Genomic DNA, 15,701 nt, shown 5'->3' on the forward strand with positions numbered 1-15,701 from the left:
CAGAAAATAAACCCCGATAAAAGCCGAATTAAAACCAAATATTACAAGCTGTGTTTCCAATTAAAATACTTTTAAAATTATCCCTGCCTAAAATCCTCCCTAGGTCAGGCCCGCTTGCTGAAAAAGCCATGTCTTGAGGGCGCGGCGGAAAGTAAGGAGATCCGGAATCATCCGGATCTCGGGGGGTAGTTCATTCCAGCTGCATGAATGAATCAGAATGACAAAGAATACATAATACAAATAAGCATTGTTCTATTCACAGGTACACAAGACAAAGAAATGAATATATATACCTAAAGGCATAATTGATCTGATTGTCTGATTGTCTGAGAGAATTAGAATGAAAGAAGTCATTATGTACTGTGAAGAATAGGTCTTGGGGGGAAAATAGAAAAGAAGAAAAGAGATAAAAGAAATAAAACTAAACTGGCAAGAATAGCCAACACCCCAGAAGACAAGCTCAGGATCCAAAAAGATCTCGACAAACTTGAACAATGGGCTCTATCCAACAAAATGAGTTTTAATGTGGAGAAAAGCAAATTTTTACATTTAGGCAGGAAAAAATCAAAGGTACAAGTACAGATTAGGCGAGACCTGGCTCAAAAACAGCAACTGTTGAGAGGGACCTTGGAGTCCTAGTGGACGATCACTTGACCATGAGCCAGCAGTGTGCAGCAGCAGCCAAAAAAGCTAATACAATCCTGGGTTGTATAAACAGAGGCATAGAATAAAGATGATACAAAGTATTAGTACTGCTTTATAAAACCCTAATAAGATCACACCTGGAATACAGTAACCAATTTTGGTCAACATATGAAGAACGGCTGCAGGACTTGGGTTTGGCTAGTCTAAAGAAAAGAAGAAACAGGGGTGACGTGATAGCAGTATTCCAGTATTTAAAGGCTGCCACAAAGAAGAGTGTGTCAAACTATTCTCCAAAGCTCCAGAGGGCAGGACAAGAAACAATGGTGGGAAACTGATCAAAGAGAGAAGCAATCTGGAATTAAGGAGAAACTTCCTAACAGTGAGGACAATTAACCCGTGGAACAGCTTGCCTCCAGAAATCGTGGAAGTTTTAAAGAAGAGACTAGACAGTCACTTATCTGAAATGCTATAGGTTTTCATGCTTGAGTAGGAGGCTGGACTAGAAGACCTCCAAGGTCCCTTCCAGCTCTATTCTATTCTATTCTATTCTATTCTATTCTATTCTATTCTATTCTATTCTATTATTTGAAATAAATAATAAATAATAGAACTGCAGGAGGAGAAAAGTCCTTAGAATAAAACATTACAAGACAGATGAATTTTCCTACAGAAAGAATGGAAAGTGGACATAGCAGAAGAAGTTGTAAGAATTGCTTGGAACAGTGGAAAAAATACATCATTCTTTTTCTTGTTTATTTTGCTGTCATATTTTATCTATATTTTAAATTACTGTACTCTATTTTAACTTTATTTTAGACTATATTTTACTCCAATTTCATCTTAAGTCATATTTTATTCTAGTTCCATTTTAAACTGTATTTTATCAAATTTTATTTTAAATTGCTTTTATTAGACTTTGGTAATGATTTGTTGTTGGAACTTTGCACTTTGATATGGCCCAAGGGCTAATCAATAAAATTATTATTATTATTATTATTATTATTATTATTATTATTATTATTATTATTTTTATTTATTTATTTATTTATTTATTTATTTATTTATTTATTTATTTATTTTGCTCTTCTCTCTTCTATTCTGATTTTTCATGCTTTTCTATGAACTTGGAATTCCACTTTTTTTTCCTCCCTATTCTCAAACTGCCCACAGAATCAACTTTGTTTTCTGTACTTCTCAAAATCCACCTCTGTTCTGAATTCTTCAGTGCTGAAAAGGTCTGCAAACTGCTGAAAATGGCCAATTCCTTTCACTGTTATCAATGCTTTGGGAGATGTCCAAAGAGACAGAATTTCCGAATCAGGAAAATAATATTTCTAATTTAATTTGTGACAGTCTGGGCACCACAGCATGGGAAGGATTAGGGCAAATGGCACAGATTTAAGGAAGGTTAGTAGGGATGATCAGAAACGAGAAACTTTGTGGAACATTGTTTGAGGACATGTTTACTTTGAGAAGATTGAATGGCAATGTGAATTTTTGAAAAAGGAAGAAACTTTGAGTCTGGGTATTCTTGGCAACAACGCAAAGGTAAGTTGCTACTACTTCTTCCAGCAATTTTTGTCTTCTTGTTTTGGCCTACTACAACCCTAAGATTTCCTAGTGGCCTCCCCTCCAACCTGGCTTAGCTGCCAAGATCAACCAAAATTGGCTAGGTCAGTGGTGGCAAACCTATGGCACGCGTGCCAGAGGCGGCACTCAGAGCCCTCTCTGTTGGCACGCCTGCCACCGCCACCAGTAGCAGGTCCATCAGGCTACTATCGCCGCCCGGAGCAGGAGCCTCCCCAGCACAAAGGAGGTGAAGCAGCTGACTAGCAACCTCGAGTAGAGGCAGTAAAGCAGAGGTCACCAACCATTGCCGATTGGTGGATTGAAAGAAAAGGGAGGGGGGAGCATTTTACATGGGGGCACGAGCATGCACACACTGCAAATAGGGTGGGGCTAGTGCCTGCGTGATACTCACTAACCCTGCCCTATTCTTGCATGGTGCAGCACCTTGTATCTGCACCCCACGGCATGGCGGCAGCCGTTTTTGCGCCTTGCAGCATATTGGTCCATTTTTGCGCCCCCTGTTTTTGCATGCCAGAGGCAGCACTCAGAGGCGCCTCCCTGCCCCCCCTGCCCCGAGGGCACCACAATGCTGATGCGGCCCTGGCACTTTGTGATAAATAAGTGGGTTTTGGGTTGCAGTTTGGACACCCGATCTCTAAAAGGTTCGCCATCACTGGGCTAGGTGCTGCCAACCTCCTGTGACCTGGCAGAACTGAAGAAGCTTCTTGGATGAGAAGCGAAACTTCTTCAAGGAAAAACAAAGTCCATTGTCCTTCTGAAAAAAAAAGCACTTTTGGGATAGTCACAAGGCTTGTGTTTTGTTTTTTTTAACCTTGGAGAAACTCTGGTTGACCATGTTTGCAGCCAGTCCTAGATTAAAGGATATTTTTTTTCTCCAATCCAAGGCCAAGAAAAACCTTTTGGAAAAAAAGCTATTATAGGGCTGAGCCATAATGCTGGCTTGGATGGGGGAACAGATCTAATTTTCCTGATCATAAAATCTCAGTTCAATTCAAGAAAGACTGTACTTTGTCCTCATGCAAGGCCAGGTGGTGAGTAGCCAGCATCCGGATGCCTAAGCGGGATGTGAGGGTCTTGTCCAGAAAAGAACGGATCACCTTCTCGTCCTGGAAAGAAACAGGAGAGCTTCTGAGATTCAAAGCAACTGAAAAACCTTTCCTCCCACTCAATCTTCCTCAAACGTTCTTCCCCTTGAGGGGCGTTTGCTGTTAAACAGGCGCAGGTGGGATTGAAATGTTTTCCCTCCAAGAGAGATCCAAGAATGAGCTGCCTTCATTATATCATCCATTTCCCCAAAATTAACTCGGTGGTTCAGATGATTATAGCAACAGGAGTGAAATCGGAAAGGCTTTATAGCACGGAGCAGGTTTGGATAAATAGTCTCTCCTCACGAACTTATTCTCTAATCAGCGCTTCTCAACTTTAGCAGCTTGACAAAGGGTAGACTTCAACTCCCAGAATTCCCCAGCCAGAATGGCTGGCTGGGGAATTCTGGGAGTTGAAGTCCACCCTTTGTCAAGGTTGAGAAACATTGCTCTAACTCGGGGGTCTTCAAACTTGGCCCTTTTATGACTTGTGGACTTCAACTCCCAGGATTCCTCAGCCAGCATGCCTGGCTGAGGAATTCTGGGAGTTGAAGTCCACAAGTCTTAAAAGGGCCAAGTTTGAAGACCCCTGGTCTAACTGTTCTGAACTCCTATCAGGCATCATCTACATATGAAGGGGATTTCAAGCCCAATTCTTACGGAAATCTCTTGTGAAGTTTTATTGAGAAGAAAATCCAGTTTATTGGATAGACTTCCAAGAATCCCATCAATTCAACTATTTCCCACTTGAAGTAAACACATCCCTGTTTTCATGAGGGGGAAGATTTTGGGGATTTCTTCCAAACATCCTTCTGAGAAGAAGGATCATTTCACTGATAATGGAGAAGCTACCTCTTGACTTCACAATCTCCTGACATTTTGACAGCCTTATCTCCATCCCTCTCAAAATAAGGCCTTCAACCACTGACTTCTTTGGCTGTTGCCCAACGGCTTCACCAACTTGGACAAACATCCTCCCAGTTACCTGGATGTGTTTGCGACATTCCCGCAAGCCCTCCGCCAGCAGTGTGACAATGTCCTTGTGGTCATCCAGGAGCTGTCGGACCAGTTTGCAGTACTGGGCCTCGGATTCTTGGTCTTTGATCTTTTAACACAGAAGAAGAGACGGAGGGAAAGCATTCAATGAGGGAACTGGGGCTACTGAATGACAGGGGGGGGGACTTGTTTAATTTGTCAGGGTCTTAAGCCAACAGTACAATTCAATTTAACCAATGTCATTTATTTTATTTATTAAATTTATTGGCTGCCCATACCACTATCAAGTGGTTCTGGGCGGCTATTTTTTAATCTATTTTGAAATATATATGCTGTTTCTTCTCATGGCTATAGGGCAGGATTCCCCAGAGTGGACAATATTGACCCCAAGGAGCCAATACCATTATTATTGGGAAGGTAGTTATTATTAACTACTATTATTAGTACTATTAATTACAGAGACAGGCACAATTTTATTTTAGTCATGGAGCAATAAAAATACAATCAATAAAATGAATAACACAAAACTATCCCCTATTAACAAAAAAAAAAACTATTAGCAACCATCTGTGGGCAAAGCTTATACATCATGTAGCAAAATTTGGCTACTTTTAGAGAAATAAATTTGCTTTGATTATTTTACACCATGATGTAAAAAAGATGTTGAGACTCTAGAAAGAGTACACAGAAGAGCAACAAAGATGATTAGGGGACTGGAGGCTAAAACATATAAGGAACGGTTGCTGGAATTGGGTATGTCTAGTTTAATGAAGAGAAGGACGAGGGGGGACATGATAGCAGTGTTCCAATATCTCAGGGGCTGCCACAAAGAAGAGGGAGTCAAGCTATTCTCCAAAGCGCCTGAAGGCAGGACAAGAAGCAACGGGTGGAAACTAAGCAAGGAAGGAAGCAACCTAGAACTAAGGAGAAACTTCCTGACAGTTAGAACAATTAACCAGTGGAACAACCTGCCCCCAGAAGCGGTGAATGCTCCAACACTGGAAGTTTTTAAGAAGAGACTGGACAGCCATTTGTCCGAAACGGTATAGGGTTACCTGCCTGAGCAGGGGGTTGGACTAGATGACCTCCAAGGTACCTTCCAACTTTATTATTATTATTATTATTATTATTATTATTATTATTATTATTATTATTATTATTATTATTATTATTATTATTATTATTATTATTATTATTTTCACAGACAGGTAGATAAAAATGATTAAAGTCCCCCAGAAAATTAAATAAAAGAGGTACAATCAACTTGTGGCCAATATCTCTGTAGAACTGGCAATACAGAAGAATGTGGGTTGTTAATTAAAGTAATAATTATTAAATTAATTTCATACAATAAATGTTGTGGGGAGTCAGTGAACAATCTGAAACTTCACGAAGGGGTAGATGTATATGAAAATGTATATGCAGCTCACAATGGCAAAAATAAACATTTTTGTTTCCAACGATACTTACTGGGGGAAATTCACTCAGTTTCTGGAAGGCTCGAATATAAAGCTCGTGCTGAAAATAGAAAAGAGGGCAGCAATGAGTGACGCAGAAGGGCCATCAACAAAATCAGGAAATGTGTGCTCTCCAAATTCCCAGTCTCTCATTAGATTTTGAGAAAGAAAGAACTGAAGTGGGCTAAACACAAGGGGAGAGAGACCCATAGTGAGATGTACAGGGGCTTTTCTCGAGAACTCGGAGTAGCTCACAAAATGACGTTCGGGGACATCTATTGGCCTACACTGCAAGGCTGCTGTAAAAACAGTAGTCACTGCTGTTATAATGCTGCCTCTGAGGGAAAATGAAATCGTGAGGCCATGTCAACCAGCACAGGGGTCCTCAACCTTGGCAACTCTAAGACTTGTGGACTTCAACTCCCAGAATTCTGGGAGTTAATAATAATAATAATAATAATAATAATAATAAAGTTGGAAGGGACCTTGGAGGTCATCAAGTCCAACCCCCTGCTCAGGCAGGTAACCCTATACCATTTCGGACAAATGGCTGTCCAGTTTTTTCTTAATAACTTCCAGTGTTGGAGCATTCACCGCTTCTGGAGGCAGGTTGTTCCACTGGTTAATTGTTGAAGTTCACAAGTCTAAAAGTTGCCAAAGTTGAGGACCCCTGAACTAGCAAGTTAAAAATGTGCAAGTGACCAGGCAAACAGTTTAGTTTTCCAGCCATTGTTGAATGGAAGCAGAATCCGGTACGGCATATTGAAGAAAAATGATATTCAAGGGAAGACTCTGGCCATCAAATCCCTTTGAGGAAAGCAATAGAACCAGTTATTTGGTCAGTTATTCCTATCATTTTTTACTATTATTATTACTACTGTTTTTATTGCCACAAAACCTCACCCTCCAAGAAAGAGTAAGCTAGGCTGTAAGCCAGGGGTCTGCAAACCTGGCCACTTTAAGACTTGTGGACTTCAACTCCCAGAATTCCCCAGCCAGCCATGGCTGGCTTGGGAATTCTGGGAGTTGAAGTCCACAAGTCTTAAAGTGGTCAGGTTTGAGAACCCCTGCTGTAAGCCATTGATTTCTTAAGTTCCCTGTATGGGTAGTCCTCAGCTTACAACCTTAATTGGGATCAGAATCACCCCTGCTAGGCAAGGCTGTTGTTAAGTGAGTCGCACCCAATTTTCCAACCTTTTCTATGCCACGATTGTTAAACAAATCACTGCAGTTGATCAATTGAATCCTGAGGTCACTAACCGAATCTGGCTTCCCCCATGGACTTTGCTTATTCGGAAGCTGGCTGGGAAAGCGGCAGGTGTGATCACGTGACCCTGGGACATGACAACCGTCGTCAACGCATGCCGGTTGCCAAGGGCCTGGGTTCTAATCGCATGGCCATGGGGATGCTGCAGCGGTCGTAAGACACTTTTTTCACTGCTGTTGTAATTCCAAAAGATAGCTAAACTAGGGCTTTTCAACCTTTTCACCCATTGTACCACTTTTAGGATATGGCAACATCCGAGTACCACCAGTCGCCTAGCAAGGTGTCAAAAACTTGATGACCAAAAAAAAAAGAAGGAAAAAAGTGATAAAGTACAGGTAGTCCTCGACTTACAACAGTTCGCTTAGTGACTGTTCGAAGTTACAATGGCACTGAAAAAAGTGCCCCCCAAGCCACAGCCGAGCAAGACACCTGCCTGCCCGCCCAGCGGCGCTCTTCCTCCTGTCCGAGGTTTCCATTGTTGTGAGCATTTCTGTTGAGGATTGGCAGCAGGGGTGGGGTGGGGGGTGTTTGGTTTTTATTCCCCCCGTCTGCTGGGTGGTTGCAGCAGGTTTTGGTCACTTCACATGACCCTGGGACACTGTGACTGTCATAAATATGAATCAGTTGCCAAGCATCTGAATGTAAATCACAAGACCCTGGAGATGCTGCAACATTCCAGCTGATCGGTGCTTCTTCTGGGCTCAGCAGAAGTGCCAGGATCAGCGCCGAGCTCCAGCTGGAGCCTGTCGCTGATCCTGGCGCTTCCACTGAGCCCTGACAGCCCTGCAGCTCCAGCCATCTCTCTCTCAGGCTTGTGCGGTGCTGCCATCGATTCAGCTCATTCCCCTCCCCCGCTACCACTTTTCTAGGATGGTCGCATACCACCTGCCAGGTGCCAATGTACCACAGGTGGTATCCGTACCACTGGTTGAAAAGCCCTGCTTTAAAGGATAGCTAAAAGAATGGCTGTAAGTCCATCCATAATCCAGTGAGTGAGTCGACTCGTTCTTCCTGTTAGCCAAAAGCCCCGTCTATCTTCACTGCAAAGGCAGTGAGAATGTAGCATCTGGTTCCCCAAACTTTCCTTCCTAGCCAGGGAAGCAACATCCAAGGAACATTTTCCTTGCTGAAATAATCCTCCGTTCCGACTCTCATCGGAACCGAGATTTGGGAATAAAGACAAAATCGTCACTAAAACAGAGGTCAAAGGTCTCCAGTCCTGTCTGTGTAACTTTCCACGTGCAAAAGCAAATTTCTCTTTGATTCTGCATTACAGATAGCCCTTGACTTACAGCCATTCATTTAGTGACCGTTCAGAGATAGGACTGCTCCTGGCACTTTGCACCATCCCCCAATCACAGGACCAGAATTAGGGTGCTCTTGGCAACCAGCACGTATTTATGACGGTTACAGCATCCCGGGGTCATGTGATCGCCATTGGTGACCTTCCCAGCCAGCTTTTGACCAGCAAAATCAATGGAAGAAGCTGGATTTGTTTAAGGACCGTGTATTCCCTTAACAACGGCACTTAATCGGGGCAATAAAGGCCATAAAATCGGATACAACTCGCTTAGCTGAGCCGTGGTGGCGCAGTGGCTAGAATGCAGTATTGCAGGCTACTTCTGCTGACTGCCGGCTGCCAGCAGTTCGATTCTCACTGGCTCAAGGTTGACTCAGCCTTCCATCCTTCCGAGGTCGGTAAAACGAGGACCCAGATTGTTGGGCTGACTCTGTAAATCCGCTTACAGAGGGCTGTAAAGCACTGTGAAGCGGTATCTAAGTCTAAGCGCCACTGCTACTGCTATTAACAACTGCTTTGTTTAACAATGGAAATTCTGGTCCCAACTGTAGCCGTAAATCGAGGACTACCAGCCCTGCGGCTTTGAGAAATAGTTGCTTGAAAAAGCAGGGAATGAGATCCTTGCTACATAATGTGAAGGAAGCAATTACGACACCGTTTTAAGGGTGGATTATCAGAACATCAACAGCCTCAAGGGCCTCGTCCGTTTCCCTGCTTTAGATCCAACGCCAGTTATGGGTCATCTCTTTCCGATGCTTCCCCGCAGACCTTGGTGCGCCTACCACATGGAGGATGGTGGGGTTGCAGCCAATGATGAAGGGAAGGCTTCGAAACCCTTTGATGCGGTGAGCAATACGGACCGGCAGCTCATGGTGCAGGTAACGGGCGCTTTTCTGTAGCAAAACATAAAAGGGAGATTGTAGATCGGCAGTCTCCAACCTTTCTGGCTGGGTGGACCGGCGGCGGCAGCGGCGGTGGCGGGGGAGAGAGGGGTTGGTTTCACGCACGTGCACTGCTTTCGCCAATGCAGCTTCGCGTGCACTTGCCCAGCATTTCCACAACCCGGTTCCGAATGGGCTGCAGCCCGGGGAAAATAGAAGGAGAAAGGAGTATTAGATATGTTTCTCACCTTGAGCTACTTATAAATTGATAAAGGCAGGATAAAAATAGAATGGAAAAGAAAGAAGAAGGAAGGAAGGAAGGAAGGAAGGAAGGAAGGAAGGAAGAAAGAAAGAAAGAAAGAAAGAAAGAAAGAAAGAAAGAAAGAAAGAAAGAAAGAAAGAAAGAAGAAAGAGTGTGGAAGAAAAAAGGAAGGAAGGGAGGGAGGGAGGGAGGGAGGGAGAGGGAGGGAGAGGGAGAGGGAGGGAGAGGGAGAGAGAGAGAGAGAGAAAGAGAATTGGAATTTCCTATTATAAATTTAGAAGTCCACAAGTCATAAAAGGGCCACGTTTGAAGACCCCTGCAGTATAGGTTTAAACCAGAAGTATCCAACCTTGGCAACTTTAAGACTTGTGGACTTCAGCTCCCAGGATTCCCCCTGCTGGCTGGGGAATTCTGGGAGTTGAGTTCCACAGGTCTTAAAAGGTGCCAAGCTTGGACACCTCTGGTTTAAATCATCTCAGAATATTTTTGGGGGGAAATTATTTATGCTTGATGGGCCGAATAGCCCTAAACCTAAGAAATAGAACGACAAATTAAGCTTGCCGTAAGGGAGGGAATTTTGAAGCAGGGGCTGCTTCTTTATCAACAGATTTTCCATGTGCTAGATTGTGTCACCTGAAAAAGAGAACGTTTCTGTTCTAGATCAGGGGTAGGCAACCTTGGCTCTTTTATGACTCGTGGACTTCAACTCCCAGAATTCCTGAGCCAGCATGGCTCAGCTTGGAAACTCTCCCTTTCCCCTCAGCATGGTTGGCTCATGAATTCTGGGAGTTGAAGTCCACGAGTCATAAAAGAGCTGAGGTTGCCTACCCCTGGTCTAGATACATAACAGAATCATATGATGCAGCTTTACTAGGTCACACCTATGAGGTATACACTCTTGGATACCGTCTCCCAAAAGAGACTTCCTGCACTTAAAGAGTTAGCATACAAACCAAGATTTCTCAATATGTACAGCAGCTCCTGAAGCAGCTATAAATCCCATAATTCCAAACGGGAGGGAAAGGATGAAAAACAGATCTAGATAATTGGCAAGTAATAACATGGAGGTAATCTCACACCTACCAAAAGGTGGCTGCCATCTTGAGAACGTCCAGAATACAACATGGTGGTGGGTGTCAACCTCACAGAGGGCTGCAAAGAGAACAGAAAGCACGTTGACAAAACCTCTAGAGGCCCCCAGGAAGGCAATAAGCACAGCATCAAGGGTCCCACGACAAACTTTTTTTTCATTATACCCTGCCCTGTAGTACAGGGGTCTCCAAACATGGCCTCTTTAAGACTTGTGGACTTCAACTCCCAGAATTCCTAGCCAGCATGGCTTGCTGAGGAATTCTGGGTGTTGAAGTACACAAGTCTTAAAAGTTGCCAGGTTTGGGGACCCCTGCTGTAGTTTAAAACTTTTTCTCAAATTCACGATGCCCTCAAAAAGTTTTGAGGGTGACCCTCTTCTGAGCATGCAGAATTAGAAATCAAATTCATTCCTGACGGTACGTTAAGATGGATTGGCGCCAGTTTTTTGTGATTTCTAACTGTTTTATGATAGCGTTTTTATAGTTTTTAAAACTATTTTATACGTTTTCTTAATCTTGATTGGGAACTGCCCAGAGCTGGCTGAAAGATGGACGGCTATATAAATGTTTTAAGTAAATAATAAAATTTCCCAGACACAAACTAAACCCTGAGCCAGTTATAATGGCCATCAACTCCCTTGCTCATCTTCTACAACCCATTTTTATCGCCCATCCATAAATTACCCCAGCACCTGATGTAGATCAGGGCTTTTCAACCTTTTCACCCATTGTACCACTTTTAGGATATGGCAATATCCGAGTACCACCAGTCGCCTAGCAAGGTGTCAAAAACTTGATAACCACCCCAAAAAACGGAAAAAAGTGATAAAGTACAGGTAGTCCTCGACTTACAACAGTTCGCTTAATGACTGTTCGACGTTACAATGGCACTGAAAAAAGTGTCCCCCAAGCCACAGCCAAGCAAGACAACTGCCCGCCCGCCCAGCGGCACTCTTCCTCCTGTCCGAGGTCTTCATTGTTGTGAGCATTTCTGTTGAGGATTGGCAGCGGGGGTGGGGTGGGGGGTGTTTGGTTTTTATTCCCCCCGTCTGCTGGGTGGTTGTAGCAGGTTTTGGTCACTTCACATGACCCTGGGACACTGTGACCCTCATAAATATGAATCAGTTGCCAAGCATCTGAATGTAAATCACCAGACCCTGGAGATGCTGCAACATTCCAGCTGATTGGCGCTTCTTCTGGGCTCAGCAGAAGCGCCAGGATCAGCGCCAAGCTCCAGCTGGAGCCTGGCGCTGATCCTGGTGCTTCCGCTGAGCCCTGACAGTCCCGAAGAAGCGCTGATCCTGGCACTTCCACTGAGCCCTGACAGCCCTGCAGCTCCAGCCATCTCTCGCTCAGGCTTGTGCGGTGCTGCCACCAGTTCAGCTCATTCCCCTCCCCCACTACCACTTTTCTAGGATGGTCGCGTACCACCTGCCAGGTGCCAATGTACCACAGGTGGTACCCGTACCACTGGTTGAAAAGCCCTGACGTAAAGAACCACAGAGATAGATGACCTTGGAAAAACCATGCGGGGATGATGGTTTACAAAAGCATGCATCAAGCTCAGGAAACAGGGAAAATGTGAATAAGGAGTCCACTCGGATTCACTACTAGAGCAATGTTTCTCAACCTTGGCAACTTTAAAATGTGTGGCCCCCCCACAATGGATGACTGGCTGCAAAAGCTGATGAAGTTAGCAGAGACGGCTGAATTGACTACTTTAATCAAGGAAAAGAGGACACCTAACTTTATGTTTTACTTGGAAACCACTTCTGGACTTTGTTCTTGAGGTGGGAAAAAAACCCTGAAACTTTGATTTTGGCTTTTACTGATTAGACAGATCTGTTGTTATAGAAATGGCTAGTATCTATCACTATGTAAAAGTAAAAAGCTGAGGCCGTATGTTATTACTTTATTCTTCTGCACTATAAAAGGAGTCAGTGTTTTTTTTTCCTTCCCCCTTTTACGCTATGTTTTTCCTCTTTCCTTTTTCCTCCCCTACTCTCCCACTATTTTCATTTTTCTTTGTATTTCATATTTCGATAAACGAATATAATCTGTAATACCGAGAAAGTGGTTGCCGGTTGTTGATTGCATGTGAGTTGGGGCATTCTGGGGGTTGAAGTGCTCCCCTTTTCAAGTTGCCAGGGTCGAGAAACGCTGTGCTGTGCTGGGGGAATCGTTTCAGCTGGGAGCGAGCAAAATAAGAGGCCAAAGACTTTCTGTCTGCGGCATTCAAACCTTATTGGCCGTCTTCCAAGGAAATGAAGTCTAAGTCTAACTCCACCCAACCTCCTTGCCATGAACACCGAAAGGGCATTAACTATGCCAAAACCAACAGATCAGTGGCCAACTAGGTCAGGCACCCTCCAGGAATGTAACATGTCTGCTCCAACCTGTCCTTTTATTTTAATCATGAGATAACCATGTTCCTGGTGCCCGAGCTGGTTCTGCTCCAGTCTCAAGGCAGAAGTTTTATTGGAAGGCGCTGGAGAAACAGGAATGGCTGCCCCTTCGCCTATGCTTTATTGCAAGGGTCTTCAAACTTGGCCCTTTTACGACTTGTGGACTTCAACTCCCAGAATTCCTCAGCCAGCGTACTTGGCTGAGGAATTCTGGGAGTTGAAGTCCACAAGTCGTAAAAGGGCCAAGTTTGAAGACCCCATGCTTTATTGGGTTTTGTCTGAGCTATGAATGGGGACTCGGTTGCAATATCTGTTCTCAGTCACCTTTTGAAGGACTTTAATGCCCATTCACCTGCAGGCCACACCCTCCACATATCTTGAAGGGAGATTTTGCAAGCTCCCTGTTGAACAATGCCCCTGTCCTTGCGATTAGTGGCCAAGTGGAGGATATTCTACGTTATGGCCTTCACTGACCCGTTCACAATGACATCAGGGCCAAATCATGAATGGCCAATGAATTCAAGGGCTCTGACTAACTTCTTGCGTAGGGGTGGGCAATTATGACAACTTCATGACCTGTGGTCTTCAATTCCCAGAATTCCAGAGGCAGCCATACATGGCTGGCTCAGGAATTCTGGGACTTGAAGTCCACAGGTTGTAAAGTCGCCATAGTTACCCATCCCTGTTCTTGCAGATGTGTTTCCAGCGATCAGCTACCAATTACTGCCTTGGTTCTGCTGTCATTTAAACTTAGGAAGAAATAGTTAAGTCCTTAATTGTAGCTGGGCTTTATTTGGTTGCAACCTTTTTACATCTAATACAGGTAATCCTCAAGCTACGACCGGTTGTTTAGCGACCATTTGAAATTATGACAGACCACCTTATAACCTGGTTCTGAAATTCCAATGGCTACAGAACTGCGTTTCGGGTGCTCTGCAACCAGCCCACATTTATGCATTTCCAGTGTCCCGTAGTCGCATTTACTTTCAGTTTTGGGCAAAAGCAGCCCATAGTGAACAATGGATTCACTTAACAAATGCAGCAAAAAAAAAAAAAAAGGTTGTGAAAATGCATCCACTCACGCGGTGACCCAACTTATGACTGACAAGCCCAAACGGGCAGGCTCCATTATAGCAAGAGCACTTAGACTTATCTACCTCTCCACAGTGCTTTACAGCCCTCTCTAAGTGGTTTACAGCAGGGCTTTTCAACCAGTGGTACGGGTACCACCTGTGGTACATTGGCACCTGGCAGGTGGTACACAACCATCCTAGAAAAGTGGTAGCGGGGGAGGGGAATGAGCTGAATCGATGGCAGCACCGCACAAGCCTGAGCAAGAGATGGCTGGAGCTGCAGGGCTGTCAGGGCTCAGCGGAAGCGCCAGGATCAGTGCTTCTTCGGGGCTGTCAGGGCTCAGTGGAAGCGCCAGGATCAGCGCCAGGCTCCAGCTGGAGCTTGGCGCTGATCCTGGCGCTTCTGCTGAGCCCAGATGAAGTGCCGATCAGCTGGAATGTTGCAGCATCTCCAGGGTCTTGTGATTTACATTCAGATGCTTGGCAACTGATTCATATTTATGACGGTCACAGTGTCCCAGGGTCTTGTGAAGTGACCAAAACCTGCTGCAACCACCCAGCAGACGGGGGGAATAAAAACCAAACACCCCCACCCCACCCCCGCTGCCAATCCTCAACAGAAATGCTCACAACAATGAAAACCTCGGACAGGAGGAAGAGCGCCACTGGGTGGGCAGGCAGGTGTCTTGCTGGGCTGTGGCTTGGGGGACACTTTTTTCAGTGCCATTGTAACTTCGAACAGTCACTAAGTGAACTGTTGTAAGTCAAGGACTACCTGTATTTTATCACTTATTTATATATATATTTTTGGTCATCAAGTTTTTGACACCTTGCTAGGCAACTGGTGGTACTCGGATGTTGCCATATCCTAAAAGTGGTACAATGGGTGAAAAGGTTGAAAAGCTCTGGTTTACAGGGTCAACCTATTGCCCCTCCAACAATCTGGGTCTTCATTTTACTGACCTCGGAAGGATGGAAGGCTGAGTCAACCGTGAGCTGGTGAGAATCGAACTGCTGGCAGCCGGCAGTCAGCAGAAGTAGCCTGCAGTACTGCATTCTAACCACTGAGCCACCATGGCTCTTACGATTATGATTGTTAAGTCGAGGATTACCTGAATGTCTATTACTCTCTCTTATAATTTCATCGTCTCATTGTTATTTTGCTGTAGGATATGGCATTCTTATGTTATGACCTGGGGGTCAAAACAATCAATTCAACTGTATTGATTTCCACTCACCTTTTCAGCGGCTGCATCAATGGCAGATTGATTGTAGAAAGAGGTAACTGTCTTAGATCGCTCCCTGGCCAGTTCGTGGTGCTGATCAATAGCCGAAGAGGACCCATAGCGGAGTCCGGGAAGAAGGAAGGGGAGCACGCAAGGGGCCTGGTTCCCTGCTGCTCCCAGCTCTATCCTCAGCAGTGTTTTCCACATAATTTTCTTTACCAAAGGCGCCTGAAGAGAGAAAAAATGTGCCACCCCACTTCAGAAGTCCTTCTTGTACCAGTTTGACCAAGATCCAGAGTCCTGGCTGTCTGTTTTAGTCACCACGATGTAAAAAAGACGTTGAGAAGTGCAGAGAAGAGCAGCAAAAATGATCAGGGGACTGGAGGCTAAAACATATCAAGAACGGTTGCTGGAATAGGGTAT

General features: G+C 44.5%; 1 protein-coding gene across 1 annotated transcript in view; it reads right to left on the reverse strand.

Moving 5' to 3' along the window:
• BCKDK (branched chain keto acid dehydrogenase kinase) overlaps window positions 1-15,497 on the reverse strand; it is a 30,028-nt gene extending 14,531 nt beyond the window's left edge. Inside the window, exons 1-6 of the mRNA XM_029285589.1 lie at window positions 15,291-15,497; window positions 10,567-10,635; window positions 9,123-9,233; window positions 5,787-5,834; window positions 4,306-4,425; window positions 3,243-3,341 (exon numbers count right to left, since the gene is read on the reverse strand). Coding sequence (XP_029141422.1) covers window positions 3,243-3,341; window positions 4,306-4,425; window positions 5,787-5,834; window positions 9,123-9,233; window positions 10,567-10,635; window positions 15,291-15,485 — 642 coding nt within the window. The 5' untranslated portion in view covers window positions 15,486-15,497. The remainder of the gene's footprint in view (window positions 1-3,242; window positions 3,342-4,305; window positions 4,426-5,786; window positions 5,835-9,122; window positions 9,234-10,566; window positions 10,636-15,290) is intronic.
• Between the last annotated feature and the right edge of the window lie 204 nt (window positions 15,498-15,701).

This window comes from Protobothrops mucrosquamatus, unplaced genomic scaffold (assembly GCF_001527695.2).
Source record: "Protobothrops mucrosquamatus isolate PMUCROS unplaced genomic scaffold, P.Mucros_1.0 scaffold1908, whole genome shotgun sequence".
Lineage (NCBI taxonomy): Eukaryota > Metazoa > Chordata > Lepidosauria > Squamata > Viperidae > Protobothrops > Protobothrops mucrosquamatus.